Source organism: Platalea leucorodia (genome assembly GCF_965183815.1).
Source record: "Platalea leucorodia genome assembly, chromosome: 5".
Taxonomy (NCBI): Eukaryota; Metazoa; Chordata; class Aves; order Pelecaniformes; family Threskiornithidae; genus Platalea; species Platalea leucorodia.
Genome location: NC_138827.1, coordinates 39,312,547 through 39,324,564, shown reverse-complemented (window position 1 = coordinate 39,324,564; position 12,018 = coordinate 39,312,547). Strand labels below are relative to the sequence as shown.

At 42.0% G+C, this 12,018-nt stretch overlaps 1 protein-coding gene across 2 annotated transcripts in view; it reads left to right on the top strand.

Moving 5' to 3' along the window:
- Window positions 1-10,656, top strand: part of TGFBR3 (transforming growth factor beta receptor 3) — a 130,151-nt gene extending 119,495 nt beyond the window's left edge. For both annotated transcript variants that reach the window (XM_082314695.1, XM_082314694.1), the window contains exons 16-17: window positions 272-379; window positions 6,842-10,656. In XM_082314695.1, coding sequence (XP_082170821.1) covers window positions 272-379; window positions 6,842-6,960 — 227 coding nt within the window. In that variant the 3' untranslated portion in view covers window positions 6,961-10,656. The remainder of the gene's footprint in view (window positions 1-271; window positions 380-6,841) is intronic.
- The last annotated feature ends 1,362 nt before the right edge of the window (window positions 10,657-12,018 follow it).

Here is a 12,018-nt window from a genome sequence, read left to right as displayed (position 1 = left end):
GCTTGATTTTTGTAATGTTTTCCAGATTTGGGTGTGCTGAGCTGGGGTTTTGCTTTGTGATGTGGAACAGTTGGTTGGACTGAAGCCAGTCTCTGAAAGCATCACTTTTATTTCCTTGATGCAAATCTGCTAGTCTGTTCCTTAAAATGGTGCTAAATTAACTTATGCATTTTTAAAAAACTTTTCCATGAAAGTGTAAGGGTGAATTTTTGTAAAACAGTATTTGCCACTGAAAAGAAAAAGTCCTTATTATGTGTGTTTACCTTTGTAGCTGTGTTCTACGGTCTGGACACGTTGACTGTCGTGGGCATTGCCTTTGCGGCATTTGTAATTGGAGCCCTGCTAACAGGAGCACTCTGGTTTATCTACTCGCACACAGGTAAGTACAAGGGCTCGAACAGACCGCAGTGCAGATCATGCCACAGGAAACGCGCTGTGGTCTGAACTCTTGCAAGGTGGAAGGAAAGGGGAGGGGACCAGCAATGGCTATCCTGGCCTTTTTTTCCTCACTCTCTTTTCTTACTAGGGTGTTTTCCAGCAACTCCTCCCATGAGCCTGTTGGTGTGTATCAGCAGATTGATACCCGCCCTTCCCTAAAGGGAGGTGTTATGCATTATGAACATGATTTAAAATTTGCTAAAATAATTTTAAACACAAATCTCGAAAACTCACCTGGGACATGAGTAAAACTGAGTATTCCTGGCTTATGCATTATCATTAGTAGCATCTCTGTATTTCAAATTTAGTTAACATTTCAGTTAATGGATCCCTTTTGGTTCCCATACTTCTTTTTTAAAAATTTTTTGCAGTTACTAAGTTAGGCTGATGCAACTGGGAATGTGATTGTGATCAGTACAAGGAGTGGGCCGAATGGCTAAGAGAATGCTTTATTTTCATAGACGTATTCTGAATATAACTAGACTTGAAAATGTTTCTTGGGCCTTGATTACGTAGACTTTTTGCCCCAATTATTTATCCCTCCATTCTTCAACTGTTAAAATTGGTAGATGTTGTGTGTAATCTCACTTAATTGTGTCCAACCAAATAACCAGGAATGTGCCTGAATTGGTGCAGCCTTTATGCATAAATAATTTTTCAGTATCTCCTCAGAATTTTTTTCCATACTAAACTAAGTTAGCAGAAATACAATACTGTATTGGGAGAAGATGGAGTTTTGGGAGCATTCTGTTGGATGTAATCTGCAAGGTGGTACAAAGACTGGACACTGATGGGGCCTTGATTTGCAGCATCTGACCTTGGCTGCTTGTGGATTACGGGGTATCTCAGGACCCCTACAGCATGCTGGACTCCCAGCTACTTCCACTTTTGACCTCACAAGACCCTGACAAGATCTCTGGGAGGTGGGGAGAATGTGAGGTCAATTACTCCAAACCTGTGCAGCTCTGGAGCACTGGAATTCTCCCGTAGCCCACTGCAGGTTTTTTTTCGGCATCTAAAACCTCATGGAAGCTATTTAGGAGTGAGAATTGGACCCTGTTGGGTTAGAGCTTCTGTAAATATTATGACCCAGGAGCTCATGTTAATTTGGAAAAAAAACCCTATGTTTTTTTTTCCAGTTGGCAGTACAACAACTTTGTATAAGCAGTTTAATACTTCTCAATGCATCAGCTGTGTATGAAGCTTGTTTGGAATTGAGGCAAATGTGGAAAATGTAAAGGTTGTGATAATATGTATAAATAGTATAATTCTGCCTCATATACTACTGAAACATTGTGGAAGAAAACTAAGTGTAATTTCAGTAAGTAAATGTGTAAGTTAAGAAGGTAATTTCCAAATAGGTAGCCTTTATTAACAAAAAATTAAAACAATTGTTAAATTAATATCATTGGTCCTGCATTTGTGGAAGTTCAATCTCTGTTCATATACAGAACCATCTATAGACACATGTGTGTCAGCAGTGAAGGAACACTGGGAAGCCAACATGATAAATCTTTCAGCAACAACAGGACTTGGACCAATCCCATTAAAGAATTACATTAACAAAGTGCATCAGTCATAGTGACCACATAGAAGTAGAGGAGAGGGCAGCTGCTCTGGCTCTGTGTTTGAGAGATGAAAATAAGTGGAGGAAAAGGCCAGACAAAACGTAATAAATGAGAAGAAAAGAAAGGAAGGGGACGTTGTAACTCATCAGATCAGGGAATCATAGAAATGATAAAAAATATTTAGGAAGTTACCTGGTTCGGATTTTCAAAGGATTGTAAAAATGAACCTCTGTTCCCGTGCACATGATTTTTCTGTACATAGTATCTTGTATCTACAAAGTACAACTTGCAGCAGAGCGCAGTGAAGGCTCTGGTAGGGACAGGCTCTTAGAGGACGACTGCTGTGGCAGACAAGATAATCCAGCTGCAGTGGAAACGTTTTACAGCAGGCTGCAGGCTTTTATTAACATAAGGAGGAAAAAAAAAGATAACCTAAATTTCATCTACAGAGTGGCTGTCTTCTGCCATTAGAGAATTCATGCATTGCTGAGTTGTGTTCTGAAATCTCATCTTTTGTGGCAAGTAGCACTGGGTTTCTAATACATGATTTAGACCAAAGATTGGAAAACAGGAGTTCATTCTAAAACTGTGTTTTGGTGATACTCGGAGCATGGACAAAAGCTACTGCTGGTGAAGAATGGTAACTTGGGATGTGTGAAGTAAGGTGTTTTTGTTGCTGTAGTGCTATATGCAATACAGCAAAAGGCCACCATTTTGCCAGTAGTAAGAAGGTCTGCCGATATAATTTTATCAGTATGTCTCTAGTGGCAGACTCATTCTAGCATGGAGAAAACTTTACATGAATGAACTCTTTTGTTCATCTTGATAGGCGGTTAACATTAAAACCTCAAGCAATTGATAGCAGAAAAGAACTACAAAATAAGTAGAATTTCATCTCCAAATATTAAACAAGGATTGCTGTGCTGGGTTTTTTTCATGTAGGGCTTTTGCTGATTTTAGTAATGAATAACTCGGATATTTCTGCCAAAGCATCAAAAGTGTGCTTTAAAATACTCTAGATTCTCTGAAACAATTCAACATGGAGTACAGATGTCCTAAGATACACAGGTTGTAGAGGAAGAGAGGGGGGAAGCTAGGATTATGACAACGGATGAAGAATTTTAGCCGACTTTTCTGCAATAGGACCTATACTTTTGATCCTTTTTCCAGTCAGTTAAAGGACGTGAGAGGTGGCTGAAAGCTTTCCACAGTGGTGTTGGTTCTGCCCGGAGAAGACCCAAGAACAAAGGGAAAGTAGCAGAGATTTGCCACAATTAACCCAATTTTCCTGGGAGTCTTAGGAAGAAGCAAAAATCTTGTGGTGTACATGGATGCAGAAACCCTTCAAAATGTTACCATGTAAATATCTGCCAGTGTAATATTTGGCTTAATAGGGATAATTGACTATGTTTAGGAAGGGACGTGCACAAGTCTGCTTAGTTAATGAGGCTGCTAAACCAAGTAAAATGAATGCTGTGTTACAGAGAATTTCAGTTGCTTCATTCTCTTAGAAAGCGTGTTTTCCTTCTTCTCCGGGCAGTGTTGCAAGTTAACAGGATAAAATGTTCCAAAATCTGAGAAGTTAAAAGCGTCCCTCCTCCCCCACTTCTCCCTTTTTTTATGGGATCTGATTTAAAATAAACTGACATAGCGACCAATTATATTTGGCAAATGGAGATAGAAAAGCAAACATTCAGACTTCCTGGACAGGGAGTACAACTGGCAGCTTTCCTAAGTGTGAATAATAAAGTGCATGTTGTCGCATTCGGATGGGTAAAAGCTTGTTTACTGTCAATAGATGAGACATGTCCACTGCGAGCAGTTCTGGTTCGGTAACGTGAGATACATGAAGCTGTTTACATGAAAGAGACAGATGGGGAATGCCTCTTCAGTGATAATTTACATTTCTTTACATCCTTTTTTGTGAATATTCTTTAAAAACACTTCCCTGCAGATTAGCTTGGTGCTGAGGAAATAAAATGCAGGCAAAATCAGCCAGTCCAAAGGTAGCTGCTGGACTGCGTTCATAACGTCACTGTGATTTGGATTTTTTTTTTTCCTTGAGGCCACTGAGAATTTTGTTGCTGTTCAACAAGTGATCGTGGTATATCAGCTGCTGATCGTGCTCTAGAAATGAGGTGCTGCAGAGGCAGTTGAGTTACAGCGGAGGGAAGGGGGCTCCCATCCCAAGCCGAAGGGAAGGTGCCTCCTAAGACGCTTTCCAGAGGAGCCGGGAGGAGCAGCGCGAGCTGTTGGGCTCGCGCGGGGACTCCGGCGCTGCGTTTGTCGCTTTGCCATAAGGAAAAACAACATGTGTTTAGCTTATAAATGAATTTATGGTTAAACGCATACAGATTGTATTGACATGCCGCGGCTGACGCAAAGCCGTGTGCAATCATGTGGTTTGTGAAATGGGTGACAGCGGAGCTGCAAGGAGAGCCGGCGGGAGGGCGCGGGGGCCGGGGGCCCCGCTGGGGGAGCGCCGCGGCCGCCGTTCCCGTGCGCGGCCCTGGCGGCTTCTCCTCACGCTGCCGGGGCGAGGGGTTCGCCGGCTTGCTGTTTTCTGATGTTTGTGTTCGTTTGTTTTGTTTTAATGAAAGGGAGTTTGCTTATCGCTGCCTTTATAAATGCGTCCTGTAGTACAAAAGGAAGGAAGACTTGTACACAAACAACTGGAGGAGAAGGGAGCAAGTCGGGAGGGGAGAACATCCAAACAAGGCTTATGAAAGCTTTTACGGCACGATGACACAGACATTGATTTGATACGGTTTATTCTGATGGGTTGCAAAGCTGTTTCCAATGCAAGTTAGAGCTGAAACCCGGTTTATTTGCAAGATGACCAGGGGTAGATTCTGACCCGCTGCGTGTGAGCAGAAATCCGCCGCTTATGGGCGAGCTACGTAGTTATTTCTTACACTGGGAAAAACAGAATCAAAATCTGCTCACAAAATGCTGGGCTTAGCGCTGAGTTCACGAGCGTGATCCTGACCCCCTTTTTAGGGGTTTCACTGGCCTCCTGGGCGATGTGGTTTAGTGGTTTAGTTTGTTGTTTTTCTGTCCTGCCCCGTCCCTTCTGTCCTCCTCATTCCTAAGCCAGTGGGGTGCAAGGCAAGAGCTGTGCGTTGTGGGGCCTCACGTGCGCTTACAGCTGTGGCTGCGGCCCCAGCTAGCAGCGAACCCGCTGGTTTCCATTACAGAGAGCACTTGCAGCCGCTGCTGTGAGAAACCCTCAGACCTCCCTTGTTTGTAGCAGACCTCTGAATACCGAGCAGCCTGCAGAAGGACATTTTCTGGCCCGAGACAGAAAGCGGTAAAGGCACGCTTCCTGCGCGGCCGCGTTCCGGAGGAGCTCGGGGCTCTGGCAGCTGGGCAGCAGCACACAGGGCACGGGGATGTGCCAGAGCAGCTCCTGCGGGAGGAAGCTGGCTCGGCTCGGCTCCGTAACCCTCCGGATTGCAGGCTGTGCCTCCGGCCTTCAACCTGTCACTGAAGCAATCGCTGGGGAGCTGGGAGCTCTACCAAATCCTGAGTAGGGGAAGAAAAATTGGCCCCAGCAGACCTGGCCCAGGGTGTCAAGTTTCGGATAACCTAGGGCAATGGGAGCAGATCATCTGTGTCCCTATACGCTAATGAGGCAGGAGATGTACCAGCCTTTGATTTTTCCCAGTCGATCCTGCCCGTGATCCGGCAAAACATTTCCGTCTTGCTCCTTTGCTGGGAAAGCAGGTGTGCTGGTGCTGGCTGCCACGGTTGGTCCGCACCTCGAGCAGCAGCAATCTGTCCGTGTTAGTGTGCCGAGATCACAGGTTCACATCGTGAGAGATGAGCTCAAGGGAGGGGGCAGCTACAGCGCACGTTATATAAACTTAGTCTTGCCATCTGTTTTGAAGAGACTATTTTGTAATATTACTAAGGTGGTGGATTTGAGTGCTGTAACTTAAAAAATGCCACAGTTACGGTTTCCTGAATGATCTCAATATGATCTTTTGGCCATTCACATAATAATGCAATTTTTACTTCCCTGCTAATTGAGAGCTGGATTTTTTTCCATGGGATCCCAGCCACAGGTGCAGAAGGGGTGTGAGGGGATCAGACAAAACTCTAGGTTTTATCAGGAGCCGTAAATCTGAGTTTAACTCCTGAGTGCTTGATTTGGCAATCCAAATAACAAAGGGCTTTTAATTTATCGTCAGTAAACAATTAACAAGAAATGGTGAGTCTTGTTCTCGCTACAGGTTGTAAGTGCTACACATACTGTGGTAGCTATAGGGGAACTTCCTCCATGGTATATTCAGACTAAATCAAGTCAAGCTTGCAGGGTAGCCTGTTGTTTTTCTACACGACGAAAACTGGCCATGTCTCAGGATATGCGGTATCCAGCTGACTGAAGAACATTGTCTTCAGCTCCACTTTTAGTAAATATGCTGCTCTATAAACTGGCATTTAAACTAAAGCCTACATTTTATTTGCCTTTTTCCATGAAACAGCAAAGCTATAAAGTGGTCTGAGTGATATAATGGGACCCATGTGAGTGACAGCTGACAACAGAAGATGGACAGTGTCTGTCTCGGCAGTTTCCATCAGCTGCTTTTAAAATGCTGAAGAAAACAGCAGCATTATTTTCCCCATGTGCATAGCAATGCTAAGGTGCCAAAGTCTAGTAACATTTTCAGCAGTACTCTGTTTGAGGTCTGTCACCCAAGACATTCATTGCATGGAAATACAGACCACCAGAAGAGGAAGACTGGGAAGGAATGGATTATTGCTGTCGATGACAACTAACATTTTCAATTTCCCTTCTCCCAACCCCCCTTTTCCTCTCCCCTTTCCCTTAGGGGAAACGGCGGGAAGACAGCAGGTCCCTACGTCCCCGCCAGCCTCGGAGAACAGCAGCGCAGCGCACAGCATCGGCAGCACGCAGAGCACCCCCTGTTCCAGCAGCAGTGCAACCTAACGCCGGGGGGAACGCAGCGGAGGAGCAACATAGGAGTGCAGAGGTTCAAAGGACTGTGTGTGGACATGAGCTTTTTAAAAGTTAAAAGGATTGGTTTGGTTGCTTTTGGAAAAAATGAGGAGGGATTTTTCTACAGGGAAAAAAAAAAAAAAAAGACTGATTTTCTTTTTGGGGAAGCCACTGTGTGTGTGAGAGTGTATCAGTGCACACAATGCATGGGTAAACACAGCCTGTTGGATCTTCTATAGCATGTTGTGCTACATGTGACAAAGCTACTAATTTTACAGTACTGCAACCTGTTCTAGGGGTCCGCGGGCCCTCAATGTGAAATCTATGCCAGTTTGGAAAAATGCTGCTTTGTCTATACGACTTTTTTCTTTCCCTAAACCTTCTCATTGACACAAAGTATTCATTAAGGGAATTCAACAAGATAAGCAGAACAAAGATGATCTTAGGTCAAAGGATTTCTATTTGTCTAAGCAAGAAAGCCTCAAGGTCAGATCTCTCTGGTTAATAACATTTTATTACTTCAGCTGTGTTTAGCCACTTTTGAGTAACCTTTGTTTTGTTAAGCTTACAGCTACAGCATCTCATTTGCTTTCCTGTTGTGTTTGCAGTGTCAGGTTTGTTCCAGGTATTTTTGTTTTAATATGCATTCATTTGCTAATTGGAGAAGAGCACACTCTAACATTCCCTTTCTTGTTCTCTGGGCCAAAGCTCTTTACTAAGAGGTTTTTTTTTTTTTAATCTACTATACCAAATACAGGCACACACAAAATTTAAGACAAATAATGTTCTTGTGCACTAACATAGATGTGTGTGTACCTTTAATGGCAATGTCTTTATGCAAATAGATGTATACCTAAGTATACAGAGCCTAACTTACCACTTTAACAACTGGGAAATTAGCTCAGTGTTCCTTCCATACATAATATATATAATGCATATATTTATATATATATATATAAAAAACCCCTGTCTCTTCAGTTTATAATAGGTAGGTAGAGGAGATAAAAAAGGTGATTTGGTTCTAATCCTTTAGCTAGCCCAAATTCCCTTTGAAATAAGAGATGGTTTTGTGGGCACAAAGAATGTACAGTAGAGCCTATTGTTTGTGCAGAATACTGCCTATCAAAATGAAGCTGTTCTCTTAAGATAGTTGTGCAGTTGTTTGTGTCAACCTGTTCTGTGGACATTGCAATTGGATAGTCCCAAAGTAGAGTCAGAATATGGAAATGGCAGAAAGGTACTAATTGTCACGGTATTTTTTTAGTGTCATTGCCATATCTTGACCTTCACATCGATGCCAAATGAAAAGAAAAAAGACACTTTTAATGTGTAATTGTTTGACTGTTATGTTGCCACTTTGTAATTGTAATGTGTTCTACTGATCCTTCTCCTCTGAGGAAAAATGAGCATTGTTTTCCTCTAAAAACGAGATGAGTAGCTTTCATTAATTTTAGTGAAGGTTGCCCGTGTTCTGCAAGAGGAGAAGGGAATTCATTACACTAGAGTGATGGTCTGCTCTGAAGTCTTGAGCTGCAGATTTCTTTTGCTGATTCTCCACTTGTGCCTTGCTGATGCCAGGATGGTCAAAGTGCAAGATATGCAATAGATGTCAGTGCCCAGGATCGGGTGGAATATGACTCACTTTAAATCAATCTGTTACTAATCCTGCAAACACTTACGCATATGAGTAACTACACGCCTCGTCCTTGCTAGTACAAGCACGTGCTCAACTCTACCCATTGTGGCTATTCTCAGAGTCCATGAGGATAGTTGGTGTGTAGTCACACCTGCAAAAAGTGTTTTCTGTTACCAGGCCAATGTGTCGTCCTGGTGACATCAACAGGATCGTCACGCAAGCGTAGTTATCCCCATGCGTAAGGGTATGCAGGGTTGGCTCTGTTACGAGGTGTCGGGAGGATGAATGTGCTACCTGTGTGGTCGAAAAGAAAGCGCTTTGCCTAACCTTCAGCAGAATGTATTGTATAAGCATATTCTATGTGTAAAGTCTTTAAAGATGTCTTCAAAGAAGACTAGAGTCTTTAAGTTCAATCATAGCTATATTTTACTACATTAAATTTCTGTATAAAGATATATTTAAATGTTTTAGATAAATGTAAGTTACTCTATATGAGATGTTTAATTTCAATTACTGTGAAATTTACATATTTTGTAAATTCTTTTCCCTGTTTTAACCCTTTCCTTCCTCAGATATTTTATTAAGTAGTTTCTCATAGGAAGTATTAGATTTGGTTGTTGGGATGGACAGGTTGAAATCTTTTCTGTAAAATAGATAATTGTATATTTTTGAGAGAAACACGCTGCATTATCAATGTTGTTTATCAAAAATTTACTCTAATTTTTAAAATAATTTACAGATTTATATTTACCATTGGATAAACCAAAAATATATAAAGATCAAAGACTCCATTTCTTGACTTGTATTTGAAATACAGTTTAAATTAATTAACTGAACTTGGTGTACTCAGCTATTTAGCTCAGAATTTTAATCAATCTGAATTAATTGTCTATTGGAGGTTACCAAAACTACATGTAATTACTTAGTAGATGGAACAGCCATTTCTGCTTCAATAAAGAGAGAGAGAGAGAGAGAGAGAACCAAACCCGGGCATTCCCAGTTAATAGCTTTATTACAAAAATGTACAGTGCTTTCTGGCAGGTGTTAAGCTGCCTGCAGTTCAGAGTACTGATACACCTATAAGCTCTACTTTTATAGCAGCCATTCGTCTCTACTGCAAGTTTCTGTGTGTGGGGTGGCAAGCTCCTGAGTGCGTAACCGCGAAGCCACTGGTTCCCGCCTCTGTCAAACGTGGTCTCACCGCGCTGGACTTCACGTGGCAGATACCCACGGGGTGTGGAGGGCCAGCGAGGTGCTCCTGTCCTAGCAGAGGGCTTTAAAGCAGGGCTTTGGACGGACAGGCTCGGTGGGAAATTTCAGTGTGGTGGAATCGACTGTGAAGGAACTTCTTATGTAAGACTGGGAGGATTGGGCTTAAAAGGGACACCTTCTGTCTGTAAAAGCTATTAGTAACGTACTTAAACTCCAAAGTAGATGGCTCGTTGTGTCATGCATCGTCTAATCACTAACTCTAACCTTTTACAGCATTTGGTTTTGGACGTTACCGTATTCATGTTTCAAGAAGGCAGATCTTTCTGTGTTAGGCTATTCTTGTAGCATTTTCCATATGGAAATGGATTTTGCAAAATGTCTGTAGATGTTGATGATTGTAACCTTCCCCTTGCCCTTTTCTAACCATTTCTCTCCTATATGTACCGTTCTTTCTGTTATGTATATCTACCTCATGCTTCACAAGAAGACTGTACTGTTGGTTGTGCTGACAGCCCTTCATGTGAGGTGACTGTTCTGCCCTGTTGTTGTCATTCATGGGGATGTTCATAGCGTTATCAGATCTTCGCTGCCATGTTCCTGCCAGTTCCAAACACAATATTCTCACCTTCAAATAAACAAGTACATTTCTTTAAGATCCAAATGCCAAATGTTTTTTTTAAATCAAAGAATGGGAGAAATTTACTTGCTAATACCTGTGGCCAGTCTGAACACTCCATTTGTGTTTCATATTGCGTTCAGTATTTCAGAGACTTGTGGAAATGCATAGTTGTACAGTTTTTATAACCACAGTGTCATGTCATCTTAGTCTCTTGTGCATAATAAAGTATATATCAATTTATTAATAATTGATGCCGTGATTCATTTATTTGAAGTTGTACAGAGCCAACAGCAGTAGATCAAGTTCTGTCTCACTGCCACGTCCTCACCTCCCGTAACCTTCAGTGGGAATTGTGTGTGTTAAGGCAGGATTTGATTTTGTGCGACCACCTTGATTTTCTCCTTTCTGTGTTCTTTTATCCATTGGCTTTGGTTGGCTTCTCAGTATCATGGCTTCTTGCAGAGGCCAGTAGATACATTTAGTTAAATGCTGCTGTTATTCACTCTAATTTGAAGTCCAAAGCTCTGATCCTGCAGGCGTTTAGTTGTTGCATGTCGCGATGCAGCCTCAGGCCCATCCTGAACAAAGCCTGGCTTGAGCACAGTCAAGCCTAAGTAAGGGTCTGCTGTTAGTCCTCTAGCTGAAGGCGCAGACCTCCCTTGGGCTGTTGTACCCTTGACCGCAAGTACACTGGAGACACATGAGCAAGGCTGAGATGTGTTTTCATTGCTGAAGGGTCTTCCTGTGCTAGCACAGACAGCTTGGCCGTGTATCAGCAGGGCAAGGATTTGGGTGTTTACTATCCTGCTTATTGCTTTGTTTCCTGTATTTCATGTACAAAATATTCTTTATGGGCACTCTGGGGGGGCCAGCCTCAGCGGTAGTTCCCTGGGTTATTCAAAGGTTGTGGTTATTAACTCACAAAAGAGAGTTCCCTAAGAAAGGGATCTAAAATGTTTAATGATCACTTTTAAATATCAAGATTCCTTCAGTACAGAAGAGGCTATTAATTAGAAGCAGTTGTAAGCTTGCATGTTGCCTGGGACTTACAACTCACAGAGGTGCAATAGATTTACTGCTTCACAACAACCATATTTCAGTTTCTGCATTAAGACAGTTTTTTTTGCTTTGGAAATGAGCTCTGTAGAGCTGACTCTCAGCGTAAAGATACTGGAGCCGTTCTTCACTTTCACCTTTAAGATTTGTATTTTGACTGAAACAGGGTGTGAAAGCATGATTAGTGTCTCATATGAGGAATTAATTTTAAAATGCAATTATTAGCCGACAAATTGTGATATATGAGTATTTTCAGACATTAAGAAGAGGCTTACCGTATTACAGAGTAAGCATCAATGTTGTGTGTGTTTGTTTCTGGCAGGCATTTGTGAGTGAAGCAAACATTTTGAAGAATCAAAAAATACCAAATGCCAGTTTCAGGAAAAACACAGTCCAGAGCTCATCTGTTTTAAACAGAATTAAATTTATCACAGTGTTCCCTTCAAGACAATATAAAAGGAAAAGGAGCCAATATTTTGATACATTTTTGCAGCTGTCACTTTGTAATTGTAAAGGAGATATTTAT